At 43.1% G+C, this 21,613-nt stretch overlaps 1 protein-coding gene and 1 pseudogene across 1 annotated transcript; one reads left to right on the forward strand and one right to left on the reverse strand.

The window, feature by feature from the left end:
- Positions 12,941 to 16,061, forward strand: LOC109834177 (receptor kinase-like protein Xa21). The gene is made up of 4 exons (XM_020402116.1): positions 12,941 to 13,125; positions 13,401 to 13,451; positions 13,560 to 15,004; positions 16,033 to 16,061. Exons 1-4 carry the CDS (start codon positions 12,941 to 12,943, stop codon positions 16,059 to 16,061), a joined length of 1,710 nt encoding a protein of 569 aa, XP_020257705.1.
- LOC109824041 lies at positions 17,601 to 19,786 on the reverse strand (annotated as a pseudogene).

A 21,613-nucleotide genomic window follows, 5' to 3' on the forward strand; every position in this document is an offset into this window, starting at 1 on the left:
TATTTGAATCGTATCATAGCCAAAATCTCCATTCTTCTTCAAGACACCCACATTGTCTCAGAATTTCGATGCAGTTTGTACTGTCTTTGGTGTTTTAGCTTTATCTCTCTCATCTAATCTCAGAATGAATTAACCCAAGATGTATTAGAAAGATAACAAAGATTTCTATAACTTTTATCTTTTGAGATTCTTCAGATTCAAAGCGAATCATAGTCAAAACAGCTCTACAAGGTCCGAGACAGTTGGAGTGTCTCGGCCATAGCCGAGACACTTGCAGTGTCTCTCTGTTGTTTTGACTTTAACTCTCTCATCCGACCTCAGAATAAGGTGATCTAGGATGAGTTGGAAAGATGGAGGATATATCTACAACGTTTATCTTCTGAGATTTTTCATATTCTAAGCAAGTCATGGCCAAAATCTCTATTCTTCTCTGAGACACCCTTTGTGTCTCGTTGGTGTAAAATGGCCTGAACGGTCTCGGGTATTTTTGGCTCTAACTTCCTCGTCCGAACTCGAAATTGTGTGATTCAAAGTGCGTAGAAAATTTGATGAGGAGATCTAAAAGCTCCCATGGTTGAATAATATGTGGAGTAGACGGGACATGAGGGGCGCTTCGTCTTTCGTAAGCGACGCGTAGCTCCTGATCAGTTCGTGTTTTCGTTATTCTGAAGTTCCGTTGCTTCACACGATTCGTCGACTCACTTCATGCGCTTGTTAATGTCAAATAAGCTTCTGTGACTCAAATAGTGATATTCATCATCATCTCTCTGTCTCGAGCCGCGTGCGGAAACCTATAGGTATTTTTAGACGCCTACACTAGTATTCTAGCACTTTATTAGATATTGTGAGTTTTGATATTTTGTTATGACTTACTAACTAAGTATATAGCTATACATTGTATTTTTCAAAATAAATATTAAACTATTTTCCATTTTTTTACACTAATGTCGCGTCATCAAAATTTTAAATAAATTTTGTACCTACCCCTTGTGAAATTTTGTTATGACTGCTACCTAAGTAGTTAGGCATACATTGTACTTTTTAAACCAAATGTTAAAATGTTCTTTTTTATCACATTAATGTTGTGTCATCAAATTTTGACTAAAATTTTTACCTATAAATCGAAAGTTTTTTTTAAACTCACAATAGTCTAGAAATGATTTTTGGCTTATAAACCCAAAAGTTTTACCTACATTTATTTTTAAAAACTCACTCACTTCTAAAAAACACACTTAGATCTATAATACTCCTTTAATTGTTTTTAAACACCTTTTGTATCAACACTTCGGTACACGGTGTAAGTTGTTATATTATCATGTAGCTATCTATACTTTTCTACAAGTTGCTATGTGTGTGTTCTATATTTTGAACCAAATAGTTGAATTTCTTTAGGTCTTTTCCTACACAAATTTTGTGGCATTATAGATGAGTTTTTAACCAATACAATTAAAGTTCTATCCCTATTTAAAAGTATGATCATCTACCTGCCAAATAATTTTTTATCTATAAACTCAAAGGTTTACACTCATTTACTATTAAACTCATCCACTTCCAAAATCACTCTTACTCATAAAATACTCAACTGATGTGTTTTTAAATCGCTGTGTATTGCAACAACTTGATATACAGTGTCAATTGCTATATATTGTTTATTTTTGCTATAGTTTTTTCTAAGTAATGTTCAAACAAATTCTTTCATTGATTTTCACCTGCAGCAATGCGCGGATCAATTTTGCTCGTTTTACCCTACATATTTTGTTTTAATACTATATAACTCTGTCTTCGTATTACTGTAGAACTCTAACCCAATAAATAACGATGTTACATGCTTATCTTATTGTACTTTGAGCCATTTTGATTTTGTTAGGACAATCCTACATTTTTATTAAAAACACAACTCTATTACGAAGGTAATTACCGTCAAGTATGTTCATTTTCATTTTTATAACCCTTATCAGGCTTCTTTTTCCTTAATTTTTTATTTTTCTCTTCCCGGGCCGTTCATCAATAATCCTAATCTCGGTTTCTTTTTGAAATTAGCTATAGGTATTGGCCAATTAATTTCACAGAGGAAATGGAGAAATCCAACACTTTTAAGGTCAACAGTTTTGCCATTAATTGGCTAATGGTGCAGTCTTAATTATAATCAAATGATTCATGTAATTTCAGATGTTCAGGGCTTCACCAAACGTGAAATGTCTCCCTCAACGATCTTTACTGGTTATTTACTCATGGGTAAGCATCTAATTAAGAAACGTACACAAAACACTGAAACACTACTCACATCGCGAAAAAGATGTCGTTATCTACATCTGGCATATGTTTTTGGCATATGTTGAACATGATGAATCTTCAGAACAGTCAAATGAAGATCCATGGGCTTCCTAGGTGACTTCATGCAGCATATAGGATCTTATAAAGGATATAGATGTTGGGAATTTAACGCCTAAATCCCTAAGCAACAGAAACGCAGAATAGAAAAAGTACACCAGGTTTTAACGAGGTTCGGCAACTGCCTACGTCCTCGGGAGCCACACAGTAAATTTCTTATTAGTCAAACAAGAAATTACAATTCAGAACGAATCTCAAACTGAGATTCCTCAATAAATTTAATCTTTACTGTAGCTACAGTAAGATTCCCTTCTCTCTTTAACTACCCCCTCTTTACTTCTTTCTCCCCTCTTTAATTTCTTCCTTAATGATTTCACTTTTGAAATCACGACACACAGAGAGAGAGCGCTGGAGAAGATCGCGAGAAAGGGGGAGGAGTTCCGCCGCCTCTGAGTTTGCACGGGAAGATGAGGAGAAGAAGCTCTCTTCTTAAATCCCCCACAACTACTGTTGAAGGCTGGGGATTGAAAATCGCTGCTGCGATTTTGGGATGAACGCTGCTGCGTTAAAGGGGATTCGCCGCCAAAAAATCGGAGGAGAGGCAGCTCAAACCCTAGGGCATCGGGGGGTTTTTAGCATTCAGCTCGACGCGAGGGTCGGATTCCTGGACGCGATGGTCGGGGCGCTCAACGCGAGGGTCGTGTTCGCTGAGGGTCGCGTTCTCCCGAGGGTCGCGTTTGCTTGTTCGAACTCACCTATGAGTTCACCTGCGCGTCTTCGACTTCGCCTGCGGACTTCTTCGAGCTCGAAATCGCCTTGAGCTCGCCTGCGGAGGTTTGAGTCTACACCGATCTCAACAATCTCCCACTTGGAGATCAAACCGCCGCCAGTAGGCTATCTCAACAAGCTCCTCCTCCTATGTGGCTCTGCCCTCATCATCTATGCATGAAGGCCAACTGAAGTTGCGCACAACTCCAGTTTCTAAACTGTCACCGTCTTTGTTAACATGTCAGCTGGATTCTTACTTCCTAGAATCTTTTCCAGTTTCAACACGTCATCTTCCAACAGGGATCTGATGAAGTGGTACCGAAGCGCAATATGCTTCGTTCTAGAATGAAATGCGGAATTCTTCGCCAAGTGTATCACACTCTGGCTGTTACTGTGCAAAACATTCTTCTCCTGTTTGAATCCCAGCTCTGTCAACAAACCCTGAAGCCATATCATCTCTTTACTGGCTTCAGTCACTGCAACATACTCAGCTTCTGTAGTGGATAGAGTAACGATCTTCTGTACCTGTGACATCCAACTAACAGCTGTAGTTTCAACGGTGAATACATAGCCGGTGGTGCTTCTTCGGTGATCAACTTCACCGCCGAAGTCTGCATCTTTACCAAAGTGCAAACACTTCTGTGTGGTGCCTCGTAGATATCTCAGAATCCACTTGACCGCTTCCCAATGAGCTTTTCCTGGATTCGACATAAACCGGCTGACCACTCCCACTGCATGGCCAATATCTGGTCGCGTACAGACCATTGCGTACATCAAACTTCCGATAGCTGAGGCGTAAGGAACCTGAGCCATACTCTCTTTCTCTTCTTCTGACTGAGGAGACTGATCCTTCGATAGACGAAAGTTGCTGGCCAAGGGTGTGCTTATAGGCTTGGAGTTGCCCATGTTAAATCTCTGCAAAACACGGTTGATGTACTCCGTCTGAGATAACTGCAAGAGACCTCTCTTCTTATCTCTCGTGATTTGCATTCCAAGGATCTTCTTCGCTGGACCCAAGTCCTTCATGTCAAACTCCTTTGACAGCTGCTGCTTCAAACTCTTGATATCTTTCATATCTGATCCTGCAACCAACATATCTTCAACATACAACAGTAGGATGATATATCTGGACTGATATCTTTTGAAGTAGCAACCGTGGTCGGCGTTGCACTTCTGGAAACCTTCCTTGTGCATAAAGCCGTCAAACTTTCTGTACCACTGTCTTGGGGCTTGTTTCAGGCCATACAAGCTCTTCTTGAGTCTGCACACCAGGTTCTTCTTCTTTTCTTCTGAGAAACCTTCTGGCTGGTGCATGTATATCTCCTCTTCTAGATCTCCGTGAAGAAACGCCATCTTCACGTCTAACTGCTCGAGATGAAGATCTTCAATTGCTACAATACTCATCACGGTCCTGATAGTATTTAGCTTTACCACGGGAGCAAAAATATCGGTGTAGTCAATTCCTTCCTTCTGCTGGAAACCTTTGACAACCAATTGGGCTTTATATCTCCTGGAACCATCATGCTCATCTTTCACCCAGTACACCCATTTGTTGTGGAGTGCCTTCTTACCCGTGGGCAACTCAGCTAGTTCCCACGTCTGGTTTAAGATGAGTGACTTCATCTCATCTTTCATGGCAAGCTCCCACTTGCTCGCATCTCCACACTGACAAGCTTCATCAAATCTTTCAGGCTCCCCACCATCTGTCAACAACAGATAGTTCATATATCTCCTGTTGGGTACAGGAGGACGAGAAGATCTTCTTAATATCGGAGCTGATGCGCCGGGCTCCTGCGCACCATCTTGTCCAACAGGCTCTTCTTACTGAGGACCCTCTACATTGGGTTCTTCCAAGAGGTTACTCGGGACATCATCTGTATCTACAAATATTGACTCGCTCTCTGAGTCATCTGTCTTGTGCATCATCTGTATCTACAAATATTGACTCGCTCTCTGAGTCATCTGTCTTGTGCATGTCCTTGTACATCACCCTCTCGTTGAATATCATATCTCTGCTCCTGATCACTTTCTTGTTTTCGTTGTCCCAAATGCGGTAGCCGAACTCATCTTCACCATAGCCGATGAAAGTGTATTTCTTTGACTTGGGATCAAGCTTATTCCTGCCTTGATCACTAATATGCACGTAAGCTACACAACCGAAAACTTTAAGATGTGAGAGTTTTACCTCCTTTCCGCACCATACCTCCTCTGGTATTCTGTGCTCCAATGGAACCGATGGACCTCAGTTGATCAAGTAAGCTGCTGTGTTGACCGCTTCTGCCCAGAACTACTTCGGTAGGCCTGACTGTACCCGAATGCTTCTGGCTCTCTCCGTCAACGTTCGGTTCATCCGCTGAGCTACACCATTTTGCTGAGGCGTGCCGGGCACGGTTCTCTCCATTCTGATCCTGTGCTCATAGCAGAACTTCTTGAATCCGGTGTCTTCATATTCACCGCCATTGTCGGTCCTGAGCTTCTTTATTCTCAGACCGGTCTCATTCTCGACCATAGCTTTTCATCTCCTGAAAGCCTCAAATACTTCTGACTTATGCTTCAGAAAGTAGACCCACACTTTCCGAGAGTGATCATCGATAAAAGTCACGAAGTAGTGTTTTCCACCAATGGACGCGGTGGTTGTTGGTCCCCACACATCTGAGTGAACGAGCTCTAGCTTCTGCTTCCTGGGGGTTCTGCCACTTGTCTGAAAGCTGACTCTCTTCTGCTTTCCAAGTATACATTCTTCACACATATCCATCTCCACTGACTGCAGTCCTGGGAGTTTTCCCTTTGTGTGCATGATTTTCATCCCCTTTTCACTCATATGACCGAGTCTCTGGTGCCACAGCTTTGAAGTCTCATTGCTTGCTGCAACTGAGATCGAACAACGTGCACCTGCTGTCATATATAGGGTACTAGTCTTCCTACCTCGGGTAATCGTCATTGCGCCCTTTGAGATCTTCCAATCATCTCCATGGAAGGTCGTGGTATATCCTTCGCCAGCCAACTGGCCTACGGATATTAAATTCTTTCTCAGGTCGAGAATATGCCTGACATCCTTCAGCTCCCATACAGACCCGTTCAACTTAATTTTCACCATGTCTTTGCCCACAATAGCACATGGTTGATCATCACCAAGATATACGTATCCAAGATTTCCGGGAGTATAATTCTCGAAGAATTCTTTCTGAGAGGTAGCATGGAACGACGCTCCTGAATCTAACACCCAAGATTCCTCCTTGCTCTCCAAGGAGCATATCAATGCGTCGTATCCTCCTGAGGTGGAAGTGACATTCACCTCTGCCTTCGTTTCCTTCTCCTTCTGTGCACTCTTGCACTGATTCTTGTAATGTCCGGTCTTTCCACAATTCCAACACTCGTTGATCTACCTCTGAAGTTTGATTTTTCTCGTCCGTTTCCTCTGGTTGAATTTCTACCTCTTGACTCTGTATGCAATACTGAAGAGGTTGTAGCTTCACCAGTCTCTCGCCGTCGGATCTCCTCACTGAGAACCAAATCACGAACGTCGCCGAACTTCAACTTTTTCTTTCCCGATGAGCTACTCACTGCCGTTACTGTAGCGTTCCAACTCTCTGGTAGGGAAGATAAAAGTATCAACGCCCGAACTTCATCATCAAACTCAATCTCAACTGAACTCAATTGGGTTGTAACTGTATTAAGTTCATTGAGGTGTTGTGCTACTGACGCGTCTTCCGACATTTTCAGATTGAATAACCACTGCATCAAATAAACTTTGTTCGCGGCTGATGGCTTCTCATACATGTTTGAGAGTGCTGCCATAAGACCTGTCGTGGTCTTCTCCTTCGCTATGTTGAACGCAACATTGCGAGTCAACGTCAATCTGATAACTCCGAGGGCTTGTCTATCTAGAAGGTTCCACTCTTCTTCCTTTATAGAATCCGGCTTCTTCCCCGATAGTGGTTGATACAGATTTTTCTGATACAGATAATCCTCTATCTGTATTTTCCAAAATCCGAAATCTGTTCCATCAAACTTCTCAAGTCTTATTTTCCCTTCATCTGCGGCCATGGCTTCCACTTGAATCTGACTTCCTCTAGATCGTTTCACGCTCTGATACCAGTTATTGGGAATTTAACGTCTAAATCCCTAATGCAACAGAAACGTAGAATAGAAAAAGTACACCAAGTTTTAACGAGGTTCGGCAACTGCCTACGTCCTCGGGAGTCACACAGTAAATTTCTTATTAGTCAAACAAGAAATTACAATTCAGAGCGAATATCAAACTGAGATTCCTCAATAAATTTAATCTTTACTGTAGCTACAGTAAGATTCCCTTCTCTCTTTAAATACCTCCTCTTTACTTCTTTCTCCCCTCTTTAATTTCTTCCTTAATGATTTCACTTTTGAAATCACGACACACAGAGAGAGAGCGCTGGAGAAGATCGCGAGAAAGGGGGAGCAGTTCCGCCGCCTCTGAGTTTGCACGAGAAGATGAGGAGAAGAAGCTCTCTTCTTAAATCCCTCACAACTACTGTTGTAGGCTGGGGATTGAAAATCGCTGCTGCGATTTTGGGATGAACGCTGCTGCGTTAAAGGGGATTCGCCGCCAAAAAATCGGAGGAGAGGCAGCTCAAACCCTAGGGCATCGGGGGGGTTTTATAGTCGAACGAGACAGGTTGGCGACAGCCTGTCGCCAGCCACGCGAGCATTCAGCTCGACGCGAGGGTCGGACCCCTGGACGTGATGGTCGGGGCGCTCAACGCGAGGGTCGCGTTCGCCGAGGGTCGCGTTCTCCCGAGGGTCGCGTTCGCCCGTTCGAACTCACCTATGAGTTCACCTGCGCGTCTTCGACTTCGCCTGCGGACTTCTTCGAGCTCGAAATCGCCTTGAGCTCGCCTGCGGAGGTTTGAGTCTACACCGATCTCAACAATAGCTCCCATGACACCGGCCTTCATCTAGTTCCTTAATTAACTTCTTACAATGAGTACGCTCATCTCACAAAGAGTACCGCTAGCTTTCAGATATCTCCAAATTCTTGGAATATTCTTGCATTTTGTGCTTTTAAAGACGGCCAATTGGACTACCCAATTCATTTTTTGATTGTTTAGATGTGTCGTTTGCTATTGTCAGGTTATGAGAAGTTGTGATTGTGGAGCCCACTCTACTCGGTTTGGACCAGTCACCGGAATAATCATAGACAGATGAGTATGATGAAGCAGCTGGAATATTCTCATGAACCGGACCCATCTATTTCTCGAATACTTTCTGCGTCGATGTTCTCCAAACCTTATCACTCTGCATTCTGTCAGCCTCTCTCAAGTCTCCAATATGGCAAATTCTCCCGTTCTCTTCATAACCGTACATTTAATCCTCCTGTTACCTACGTCCTCAGCCGAGGTGCATAACAATTGCACTGATCTCTCGGCACTCCTTGCCTTCAGGGCCAGTGTCGGTGACCCATATCAAATTTTGTCAACCGAGTGGACCACCAACACCTGTTTTTGCACCTGGACCGGCATCTCATGTGACCGCACGAGGCAAAGAGTCATTTCCCTTAACATCGTAAACTTACCTCTTAATTTATGGCACAACATCTCCGCATATCGCGAACCTCTCCTTTCTATATTACCTCGATCTCAGCAACAACAGTCTTAGAGGCCCTATACCTGACTCTCTTTCACAGTTGCCTCGTCTTGAAATCCTCGCACTTGGCGGGAATCAGCTTTCGGGTTCTATACCTCCTGAAATTTTCGACATGACTGTTCTAACTGAACTGCACCTTGTTGGCGGTATGCTTGTGGGGGCCACAAGCTTTGGAGAATTGCAAAGTCCAGCGGCTAAAGAGTTGTTCACGAACCCATGTGCTCTTGGATTCCGCGTGAAAGGCTGAGACGAGTGGGAAACCGCGTGGATTGGAAACCGTGTGGGATGCTTTTGTCCAGTGGCGAAAAGAAGGCCCACCCGAAGACACAATAGATGTTTATATAAACCCTTTCCTAGGGTTTTGTGCTCTTTGAGCGAAGGCAGGGGAAATGTGAGGAACTCTGATTTTTTTTTGGCGGCTGCGAATTAATTCTCAGACGTGGGCGTGCCAAGCAGAGAAGAAACAAAGGATTGTGTGTGCAGTCTGTTTTTCTTTCTTGGGCAGCGTGCAGAGCCGATTTGAGAGAGTTTTTTTTGTGCTTGTGAGAGAGATATTTGTGTGAGGAAGAGAGATTGTTTGAGGGTTTAGATTGAGTGATTGTAAACCCTAGTTGTATTCTCCTCCTCTAATAGTAGATCTCCCCCTCCTTGCCCCGTGGACGTAGGCAGTTTGCCGAACCATGTAAAATTGGTTGTTTGAGTTTGTGGGTTTGTGGCCATTGTAATAGTTTTTAGGATCCCTCGACGCGCAGTCCTAGAGCTGACGAGAGGAAGAGCAAATATCCCACTTTGATGGGATATTAGGCTTTCAGATTCTTGTTCCCTTTGAGAAACAAGAATTCTTATCGATCTTTCTCTCTTATTGTGCACCAGAAACTCTGCCGAAATTTCCGCTGCGCACAACAAGTGGTATCAGAGCCCAGATTCCAGATCTAGGGTTTGGTTGGAGGAGTAGATCAATTTGGAGGCTCGTTTAGGGCTTCGTTGGTGTGATAAAGGTGGGATCTTTTGGTAAAAACTCTATCTTTTTAGTTTTGGATCTATTCTTCGTTCGTTGGTGCGTAAGATGTCGGGGAAAGAAGGTGCTTCGGGTGTCGAGGGTGGTGCTTCTGGCGGGAAGACCATTCAGAGTTTGAATATCCACTCTATGAAGATAGATGTGAAGAAGTTTAATGGCACAAACAATTGGATTATGGAGATGCGAGGTTTTGGATGCGCTGAACGCGCAGAATTTGGAGGATACCTTGGAGTTAGATGGCAAGCCAGATGAGATTGAAGAGAAGGTTTGGAAAAAGATGAATCGAACGGCGTGTGGTGTGATTAGGTCTTGTTTGACTCAAGATCTAAAATATGATGTGATGAATGAGACTTCTGCGAAGAAGATTTGGGAGATTCTCGAAAGCAAGTATTTGACCAAGAGTGTGGAAAATCGCTTGCATTTGAAGAGGAGACTTTATCGTTTCCAGTTGAAGAAGGGAACCTCCATTAGAGATCACATGAACCACTACACAAAGCTTCTTGCGGATTTGGCGAATGTGGATGTCAAGATTGAAGATGAGGACAAGGCGTTGCTGTTGTTGAGTTCCTTGCCCGACGAGGAATATGAGACCTTCGTTCTTACTCTGATTAATGGGAAGGCATCACTTTCGTATAGTGAGGTCACTGCTGCATTGGTGAATTATCAGCTTCGGAAGAAGGATAAGGAGAATTCGACTGAGTCGGTAGCAGAGGCGTTAGTCGCAAGAGGGAGGAATTGGAAGTCACAGTCTAGAGTAGGGCATCCTACAATTGGAAAAGATCAGTGTGCTTGGTGCAAGGAGACTGGTCATTGGAAGAAAGACTGCCCAAAGCTCGACGAATGGATGAAGAATAAGCAGAAGGGAAAAGGGAAGCAACCATCATCAGAAGCAAACATCGTATCGGATGGTAATAATTCTGACTCTTCTATTTATTCGCTTTCTATCAGTCCTACAGATAGCTATTCGGAGGAATCTGAATGGATGTTGGATAGTGGTGCGACCTATCATGTGTGCCCTAGAAGGGAATGGTTCTCCAGTTTTGAGAAGCTGGTGGATAGTGGTGTGGTGTACATGGCTGATAACCGTGCATGCCAGATCCTTGGGATAGGAAGAATTCGCATAAAGATGTTTGATGGGACTGTTAGAGAGTTAAACGATGTGAGATATGTTCCTTCTTTGAGGAAGAACTTAATCTCGATTGGAGCTTTGGTTGGAGAGGGTCTGAAGGTTCTTGTTGAGGACATGGTTCTCGAGATCGTGGAAGACTCTCGGATTGTGATGAAGGGCGTCAGGAGGAATAACCTGTATTACTTGACTGGAGGTATAGTGACAGGTGAAGAGCTGACGACTTCTGTTGATTCGACTAGACTACAGCATTTGGGGCTTGGCCATTCCAGTATTGATTCCTCGCATAGATTGAAAGAGGGTGTGAAGACCTGCAGTTTGAAGTCCAGTGAACATGTTGATGTGAGCAAGAAGACCGAGGTGAAGTGTGGCACCTCTATTCACCGTGCTAAGGGTCGTTCTGGAGGAGTTCACGTGGATGTTTGGGGGCCTTCCAAGGGGGCATTATTGGGAGGTAATAGACGTTTGGTTTCCTTTGTTGGTGACTGTTCTAGGCATGTTTGGGTTGCAACCAAATCCCCATTGGAGAAAGTCCTAGTAGTCTCTAACAGATTGAAGAAGTGTGTAATAGACAGAAAGGTGAAGGTACTCCATTCTGGTGGGAGGTACAAGATGGACCTATTTCTGTATTGGAGCCGAGCTCACGGCATTTCGAGACACTTCGTTGGAAAGGAAATCTTGGGGCAACTAAATAGGGTGACAAATTTGGAGAACCGTGCCTTTCTGGAGGAGGATCGGTGTTTGGGGTCGAGCAATGGTTTGCAGAAGAGTTTCTGGACAGAGGCTTCGACATATTTGGGTCATCCTATTAAAGAGTTGTCAACTGCTGTGATTGGAGGTAAAACTCCATTGGAAGATAGGTCTGGTAGTGTCACTTTGGTTGAGGCTTCGATGAGGAAGCCAATTGACTCTCAGCAGGTGGAGAGTTTTGGACAGACCTTAGAGGTATCGCAGCGGGTGGAGACTGATGCTACTCCACATTGGGTGGGGATTTTCCCACATACTCCAGGTCATTCTGCATTGGTTGGGATTCCAGCTGAGGTGACACAACGTGGAAGTCATTTGGATTCGGATGCAGATGATGAGTTGGGTTTTGAATCGAGTGCAGCTGGCAGACATAGTTTGGATATGACCATTGGTTCGCCTCAGGTGGAGGTGTTTGAGACCATTGGAGGTGCTATCAGCCGCAGAGTTGATGATATTGGAGAAGGGTTGCGAACTCTTCTATTGGATTGAGGTCGTTCGCGGCCATTTGGGTGAACTGGCGGTATGCTTGTGGGGGCCACAAGCTTTGGAGAATTGCAAAGTCCAGCGGCTAAAGAGTTGTTCACGAACCCATGTGCTCTTGGATTCCGCGTGAAAGGCTGAGACGAGTGGGAAACCGCGTGGATTGGAAACCGTGTGGGATGCTTTTGTCCAGTGGCGAAAAGAAGGCCCACCTGAAGACACAATAGATGTTTATATAAACCCTTTCCTAGGGTTTTGTGCTCTTTGAGCGAAGGCAGGGGAAAGGTGAGGAACTCTGATTTTTTTTTTGGCGGCTGCGAATTAATTCTCAGACGTGGGCGTGCCAAGCAGAGAAGAAACAAAGGATTGTGTGTGCAGTCTGTTTTTCTTTCTTAGGCAGCGTGCAGAGCCGATTTGAGAGAGTTTTTTGTGTGCTTGTGAGAGAGATATTTGTGTGAGGAAGAGAGATTGTTTGAGGGTTTAGATTAAGTGATTGTAAACCCTAGTTGTATACTCCTCCTCTAATAGTAGATCTCCCCCTCCTTGCCCCGTGGACGTAGGCAGTTTGCCGAACCACTTAAAATTGGTTGTTTGAGTTTGTGGTCATTGTAATAGTTTTTAGGATCCCTCGACAGGTCAGTCCTAGAACTGATGAGAGGAAGAGCCGATATCTCACTTTGTTGAGATATCCGCTTCAGATTCTTGTTTCCTTGGTGAGACGAGAATTCTTATTGATCTTTCTCTCTTATTGTGCACCAGAAACTCTGCCGAAATTTCCGCTGCGCACAACACACCTTTTGCACAATAATCTTTCAGGATCTCTGCCCTCGAATATTAGCCTTAATTCGATGCTTCAGTTTCTATCAGTGTCAGATAATCGCCTTACTGGTGGCATTCCATCCTCTCTTTCTCACTTCCATCATCTCCAGGTACTCGCTCTGTCTGTTAATGGATTCAGTGGTAGGATACCTCCAGAGATTGGGAAATTGCAGCAGCTTAGACTTCTAGCTCTTGGAAAAAAACAATCTCACAGGTGCTATACCGAGCTCTTTAGGCAACCTTACACAGTTACAAACTTTAGATATCGGCGATAACACCATACATGGCATTATCCCTGAGGAGTTCGGTGGTCTGCCAAATCTCCATCTCTTACTTGCCGCTGGTAACTAAGGTTATAACTGGCCCTCTACCAATGTGGTCTTTCAAATATTTCAACAATTAAAGTCATAGATTTTACCAATAACCAACTCCCGGGTCCACTGCGGGTGCAATTTGAGAGCATGCCTGACCTTAAGACCTTGTTTTTAGGAGGGAACAAGCTAACATGAGGGATGGTGTTTCTCGCCTCACTGTCGAACTGTAAGGTTCTTGGTATAGTTGAATTTGAGGGAAATGAGTTGGGTGGCTTCCTTCCAAATACCATAGGCAATCTGTCGAAGAAATTAAATTATTTTACTATGAACTCAGCTTGTGGAGTCTAGATATGGGCAACAATGAGCTTGCAGGAATAATACCATCAGAAATCGGTATGCTCGAAAACCTTCAATCACTAATCCTGAACAACAACAGATTACACGGGTCCATCCCATGGGAACTTGGTGGGTTAAAAAGGTTGAGCAAGCTATCCCTTGAAGCGAACAGTCTTTCTGGATTCACACCTGATTCCTTGGGAAATATCAGCGGGTTGCAACATTTGCTATTGGGTGCAAATGAATTATCTGCCAGAATTCCCAAAACTATTTGGAGTCTGACTGGCCTTATTGAGTTAAATCTGTCAAGAAATATTCTTAACGGATCATTGCCGTTGAGGATGGGGAACATCAAGTCCTTAGACATTTTGGATATGTCAATGAATCAGCTATCAGGTAACATCCTGAGTGCTTTCAAGGAGCTTCAAATGCTTAGATATCTCGACCTATCAGATAATTCTTTCGATGGTCTCATTCCGCAATCATTAAGTGAGCTTATCAGTATCGAAGCTTTAAACCTTTCGCACAATAACCTCTCGGGCATTATACCAAACTCCTTGGTCAATCTCCAATATCTCAGAAGTATGGACCTGTCTTTCAACAAGCTGACAGGAAATGTCCCAGATGGAGGTGTATTTTCAAATCTCATTGTTGCGTCTGTGTTAGGGAATGCTGCATTGTGTGGAGCACCAAGAATTGGTTTTCCACCTTGTACGACAAATGATGTGAGTCCCAGCTCAGCAACAAGAGCCCTTTTGTTTAATTATGTCCTTCCTGCTGCTGCAATCACTGTAATCTCTTTTGCTTTCTGTTACATGGTCCTAATATTTTTCTTTCGGAGGCAAACCAATAATCAAGCTCCTAGCGACACACCATCTCTTGATAGTCACAGATCAATATCATGCCATCAGCTTGTTCGTGCCACTGAAAACTTCAGCGAGGCGAATTTACTAGGACGGGTAAGCTTTGGCTCTGTATACAAAGGATGTTTAGATGATGGGCTCATCATCGCAGTAAAGGTTTTGAATTTGGAAGTTCAGGGAGCTTTAAGGAGCTTCAATGTAGAATGTCATGCTTTGATCGTGGTTCGTCATAGAAATCTTGTTAAAATTATCAGCACTTGCTCCCAGTTGAAGTTTCGTGCACTTGTTCTCCAATTCATGCCCAATGGAAGCCTCGAAAGATGGCTGTATTCCCACACCTACTGCTTGAACCTACTTGAGAGAATTAACATAGCAATTGATGTGGCATCGGCCCTCGAATATCTCCACCATCACTATTCTCAGATTGTGCTGCATTGTGATCTGAAGCCAAGCAATGTTGTTATGAATGAAGATATGACCGCGCACGTGGCTGATTTTGGCATTGCAAAAGTATTGGTTGGTGATAGCTGGACTGTAACATCAACAAGCAAGCGAGGAACAATTGGGCATATGGCTCCAGGTAATCAAACTCGTAAGATTTCTCCTCCAAATCTCATATAGTTAAAGGGTTAATTGTGGATAGACCTTTGTGCTATCGCTCAATTGCAGATACCACATGTAGTTCTATTGCTGCAGCTAGACCTCCTTCAATATTGCCCAACTACAAACAGACCACCAGAATGAAATTTTTCTTTTTTTATACTTGCTTCACCCTAAGAAGATTTATTTGTCAAAAAATAGTTCTCTCTTTCGCTTAGCGTAAAAGAGTGAAAAAAGTTCACTCAGTGATTTCTCTGCAATGATAGAAAATACTACAATGGGTCTATCCACAATTAAGCGACAGTGCATAGGATACATCTGCAATTAACCCTATAATTGACACTATCAATTAAGTTACTTCTTTTTTTTTTTAAAGAGTAAGCGTCAACGTCAACGGGAAGAGTTTCAAAGAACGCGGATGTCTATAGCTTTGGAATATTGTTGCTAGGGATTTTCACACGAAAAAGGCCTACTGACCCTATGTTAATTTATCGGGGAATTAAACTTGCGAAGTTGGGTATGTAACGCATCGTTTACCAATATCTTCAAAATTGTGGACTGCAATCTTTTAAAAGATGAGTGTGGAAACGAAAAGCCAAGTAAAAAGATGTAATCCATATGCATGCATGCTTATCTTCACTCCTAGAGGTGGGCATGATCTGTTCAAGTGACTTGCCAAAAGAAAGGCTTGAGATGAAACAAGTTGTTCCCAAACTCGAAAAGATCAAAATTGACTATTTATCAACGTTTCCTAATACTCAAATCCATATTGCTTTGGGTTTTTTTTTAGCTTGGTTTGTTTTGATCAAGAATCCTACTTACATTGGCTATCCCCCACCAACAGTGCATATTGGCTATCCACCACAAACCATCACTCATTGTGAATTATTATGTTCTCTACCCAGGTTTGGGCTTAAACTAAATCTCCCAACTGGAGCGATACGCAAACATCTTACAACATCGACAACACAAAAACAGTACAAGTTAACCAGCTTGAAACATTTACAGGTTTCAAGACAGCAAAACTGAAGGCATGAGAACGTGTAAATTAGCTCTCTTCACCCTCGACTCCTAATATGTCCATTTGGATTGCTCACGTTTGTTTCCTTGGAGAAACCTGCTTCCAAAAATGGAACAAACTGAAACCATTCATGGAAAACACCGGTGAAGCCTGCATGAGAATGGGTTTAGAGAGGGTTGTAAGATCCCTGAACCTGCAATAAAAGGATATCTTAATATAGCAGACACCAACATGCTACAAATTACTTTTTTTTCCCCCTCCACATGATGGATTCATTAAGACCTATAATATCACCATTGACTAGTACAGTGATTAAAGGGTAACTAAAAGGAGGGAACCAAAAATAAAAACTCGTCTAAGTGAATAAGATATAATTGACTTGCGGAACAAACTAATAACAACATAACAGGATCTATAACAATTTGAGAGCATTCTAAAATGCATGCATTCTGACTGATAGTCTGGCTGGTTAAGCAGTCTTTTAAGTTGCCATAGTGTAAGAGAAAGATCCCAAAAAAGAAAAGAAATAAAATCCAATACATTTACAATAACTGGAATTCTTTCCTCCAAGTAATTACCAGTAATTGAGGCTTTCCCCAGTTTATTTGCAGTCTCATTGAGTAACTCCAGTCCAGAGTATGCCAACAGATAAAGTGTATTAGAGAACTTGTGTGTATTTTTGGTTTCGAACTAACTTGAAGTTACATACTTAATTGTTTTATACTGCAACCAATTTTGGTGTCAAGTAATTAAAGTGGATTTACCGATTAATCAATTCTTTTATTCCAACATATCTTCTCACTGAGTCATCTTGTAGTTTCTTAACAAGCACATATTTAATAAAATCTCGACCTATTCACTACTTCTGTGTATTCAGCTGCCTAGTAACATACCCACATCATCATAAATTCCAATCAACCTATGGACCTTACTAAACAACATTTTTCAGAAAAAGCCAAGCCTCATATTACTACTTCGACAAAGCAATCCACAATTCTCATTTGAAGTGCTTCCTCATTGGCTAATATGTAGTGTGCAAGCATGTATACAAGGAGAAAAAAAAAATTATGGGGACTGCCAAACAGAATATAGCACCTATTTCACAACGTTTCATCTCGGACGGATTACTTGATACACATTGTGATTTAAGGAAATGGCAAAATATCCTACATGATGTCAGATCCATTGATGTGCTAATCCTAGTCACAAACCTCATCTAAACTTGGAATTGGGGGTCGTAGGAAGCCTCATAGTTAACAATCTTATGCTTCATCTACCTGGATCAAGTTTACAATTAGACACAAGGCAGTCGCTATTCCCATTCTCTCAATCAACTACAACTTAATAAGATCAAAACAAAAACATCATTGTGCTTTTTAATATTTTTCAAGTCACTTCCTTAGATCCTTCTGCTTAATAGAATTTTTTAATTGCAGCTATCACGGTCCCAAGCATAAATCTGGGAATCTCGAATATGATAACGAGTATATTGGCTCATTATGCACATCATCATTCACAACTATAATACAGAATCAGTTTTCAGAGAATGAGGATCGCCAGTTCATGAAATTCTTTTGTATAAATTGCCTATAAGGTTACATTACACCTTCAGATTGTGTCAACAATTTACAAAGCTTAGGTTCGCTTACCTGATGAGGGTCAAACAGGGTCATAGTGTTTGAGACTGCCGAACATGCTTTCAGTTTTCTGGAACCAGCAATATCATACCAAGAAACCAGAAAACAGAAAAAAAACTGTAGAAAATTGCAATCTTGTTTGACATTTCCATGAAAATTAGTTCTCACTTCTCAAGTTTAGCTAGAAGTCCCACCGTCCGGCAGTCTATTAGGAGTCTCACTGTTTGTCCTTGTCCGCGGAATTATGAGAGGCCTACAACAGACTAGAACAATCAATAATTCAAAAACGAACAACGTCATAACAACCCAGATAAAGATTGTTATTCTCCAGTTCCAAATCATCCTCTTCATAAGTGGAAGTTGTGACTCAAGCTTTAAAGACGCAGCATAAATCTCAGGGATACCAGCACCAGGTTTGTACTCTGCCCTCTGTTCAATGATAATTCTTACGCAGACAGTTGGATCATTTCCTTCAACAAATCCAGTCATTTTTATGTTGATAATTTGTGACTCTGAAGAGTAGCCCGCTAGTAAGGTACCTGTTCTCAAAAATGTCTCTACAAAGCGAATATGAGGACTTTTGAAGCGAAGCATGCATGGTTGGCTTGAGCTATGGGTAACTTTTCCGCTTGCAGATAGAAGCTCCGCTCGAACCTTCACCCAGTAAAATAGTCGAGCATTACCACAAAAAAGGACATATATAGCTCAAGGGAATTAAACAAAATGTTTGAAAAATGTTTATTAGTTTGCGCCTCAATTCAAAATATGTATGGCATAGAGAAGTAGAGAAGGGAAAGATAGGTTATCTATTATCTATTAAAATAAACTTCCTATGGGTTTTCTTCCATAGCAAGGAAAACAATTTATTTATTATCTTGATTCTCTTCCCTCCCACTTTCTTAGGCAATGAACATGGGAAATTATTTCTGAGAATGTTATTTGTAAGAGTGATCAACGAAAAAATTAAACAAAGAATTATCAAAAAAAGAATTACTACACGGGAGATTAAGCGCGTTCATACGGTCAGAATAGTGCATTCAGCAAACAAGTTGAGCGTGTTTCAAACATTACTGAACAACTTCTAGTAAGATAAGGTTAGTATACCGTATAATACATGCTAATAAAATCATTATTACTAGATTAAATTGCAGTGTCATGTATACCTTAGTAGCACGTATCATTAGCACTTATAACCCTAGGATTGGGATCTTGAGAAGGATATATTGCGAGTAATCCCCTTCCCCCGTGGATTGAGGGATGATAAATAATGCTAAAAAATGAGTTGGGGCATGATAAACTGCTGAAGGTACGTATATACAAGGGGGTCTATCTACAATTTACCTACAGCAACAGTCCAAATGCCGAAATGATACCTGAAACATACCCAGCTTCCTATTATAATCCGATTCGGGCAACACCAACGAAACAACCAGCTGCAATCTATGGTTCTTCTGCAGAGCTCTCGGGCCCAAACGCATCCCAATCCCATCCTTGTGGCCCAAAACTACACCCCGAGGGCAAATCTCCCCGCCAGTTCCCCCAAATCCTGCCGTCTCCCGACAAAACCATTCCAAACCGACGAGAACCTCCCCTCCACAGCATTCCTGGCCTTGTTCACGGTCCCAAGAGGGTCGGCCGCCGCCAAAAAGGAAACCTTCAGCAATCTGAAAGGGATTCCGAGGAAAGAAACGAGCAGGTTGAGCTGGAAGAGGACGGACTTGACGACGAACCCAGCAGCTGAGAACAGGAGCGACGGGACCTCCGGGGTTTCAACATCCCTTGGCAACAGCGGCCGATTGGCCAGGCGCCAGCGAGAGTTGCGACGACGGGTCGGGCCGTGGTCGGTGAGGATCCTGCTGCCGGACGGCCTCGGACTGGCGGAGGCGGAGGAGAGGGGGAGGCGGGTCAAGGGAGAGGGTCGATCGGGGTCCGCCATCGCCGTCGATGGGGAGGGCTTTTGATGAGCTCGGAGGAACCTAGGGTTTCGGCCTTGTTCTTCTTCTTCTTCTTCTTCCGGGGTTTCGAAGGAGTCCAGGGCATCGAAGAAGGAGATCGGAGTCGGGGTCAGTTGGATCCATACACAGAAGAGACGGAGAGAGAAGCGCGTGTATAATGATAGTCTTGAGAGGCGTGCAAAACTCGTGAGCCTGGGTCACGAGCGTTCAGTTGGCATCCAAAATATGGGATCAAGTGAGGGGACAGATGAGGTGTCCCCTCCCTATTGTATAATGAGTTGGCCTGTCCTCTTCTTATTGTATAATGAGTTGGCCATGCCAACTCATTATGCAATAGGGAGGGGACACCTCACATGTCCCCTCCCTTGGTCCCATATTTTGGGTCCTTAAATCATTTTCCCTTTGTTTAGTTTACCAGTGAAAATAGTTATTCCTGTTTTTTTTTTGGAAAAATGTGTTAAGACTCCAAAAAAATAAAGAGGATGCCATCAGCCCCACGTATATATATATATTTTTTGGTGCCAAAGCCTCAAAGACATGAATGTATGATGTTTCAGCCCCTAGTTACATTTCCAATGCAACACAGTGAGAAATTTTTTTTACAAAACCCAAAACTGCCCTTAAACCATTACCCAAAAACCGTCTGCCCTGTCTCACCTCTCTTCTCACGCTCAAACCAATCCTCTCCTCGCTCCTCTCCGCCACCACGTCATCATCAACCACCTCCCCCTCCCTTCCCGCAAAAAACATCGACACCCAACTCGCCTCCTCCCTCGACGGCGGTGACAGAAACAACCCCGACAAGCAAACTATCTTAAACTGCCAGACGAGGGTCACGGTGACGCCGGAGGGCTGCTGGAGACAGATGCCAGCCATGGGGCTTGCTGAAGCGAGGACGGAGATACCGCACTGGCAGTGTTGGCTGAGGGAGGAGATGGCGGCGACGAGGTTGGTGCCAGGGGGAGATCTCGATGAGGGTCGAGCGGAGGGAGGTGGGGATTTCGCAGGTGATGACGATGGGGGGGGGCTTAGGCTTGTTCTTGGAGTCGGAGGGGTGGTCGCCGTCGAGGGATCAAAGCCTAAAATTAGCTGCACATCTGCATCAAAATGTTATAGGACCAGTAGGTCAAGGTCCCTTATGTTTCATTTGAACCAAAAATTGTGAGGAGGTTTGTCTATTTGCCCTTGTTAAATTATGGGAAAAATCGCATTTTGGTCTCTGTATGCTCTCTTCAGGTGGGAAACTACAGATTGTGTTATTCATGTGAGGATACAATGGTTTAGAGTCCCGTAACAATTTGTAGCTTCCATGCATTGCATCGTGAAAATTTAATTGTTATTGCAGTGGTGTGGTTCGTTGTTGACTGACATGTTTGGTAATTAAGTTACTTTCTCTATTCCAGATGTTTGTTTGTGGTTGTTTCTTCTTGATAGCATGCCAGATATATCCTCTTTTATGTTTGGATCTCTATTCTGTTAGACCCTAGAGGGGGGGGGGGGGGAAGGGTAAACAATCTAAACTAGATAGTGGGCAATATAATCAACAAGCAATATACAAAGGCGATATAAGATATGAACATAAAAGTAAGTGCGCCAATGCAATCACAAACAAACAATATGATTACGGAGTTCGGTCCCCACGACCTACGTCTCCGCTCCTCACCTCGAGGAGATCTCCACTATCACAACCGGGTTTTCTACGTTCACCCGAACAACGTTTACACCTCACAATACAATCACTATGTAATCACACCTCACACACTAAGTGTTGGTCCTAGCCCGTGTCCTCCTCCTCAAGTGCTCGGTTACAACCTCTCCCTAGGCACGTCAACCGACGCCACTCCTCTTGGATTCGACCCCGTCTCTCACCACACACTTCTCTCGGTGTACAAGTGTATTACAAGTGAATCCTCACAATAAAGCACAATTATGACAAATGATTGTTCTCAAAATAAGGTGAGAACTCAATTAAGCTC

This window comes from Asparagus officinalis, chromosome 1 (genome assembly GCF_001876935.1).
Source record: "Asparagus officinalis chromosome 1, Aspof.V1, whole genome shotgun sequence".
Taxonomy (NCBI): domain Eukaryota; kingdom Viridiplantae; phylum Streptophyta; class Magnoliopsida; order Asparagales; family Asparagaceae; genus Asparagus; species Asparagus officinalis.

What these genes read in the sequence shown, in the direction of transcription:
- LOC109834177 (XM_020402116.1), top strand. Translation starts at nt 12,941, where the DNA reads ATGCTTCAGTTTCTATCAGTGTCAGATAATCGCCTTACTGGTGGCATT. An exon ending in GGAAAAAAACAATCTCACAG is followed by an intron (nt 13,126 to 13,400) that starts GTGCTATACCGA and finishes CCTTGTTTTTAG; the next exon opens with GAGGGAACAAGCTAACATGA. An exon ending in TCTCGCCTCACTGTCGAACT is followed by an intron (nt 13,452 to 13,559) that starts GTAAGGTTCTTG and finishes CTATGAACTCAG; the next exon opens with CTTGTGGAGTCTAGATATGG.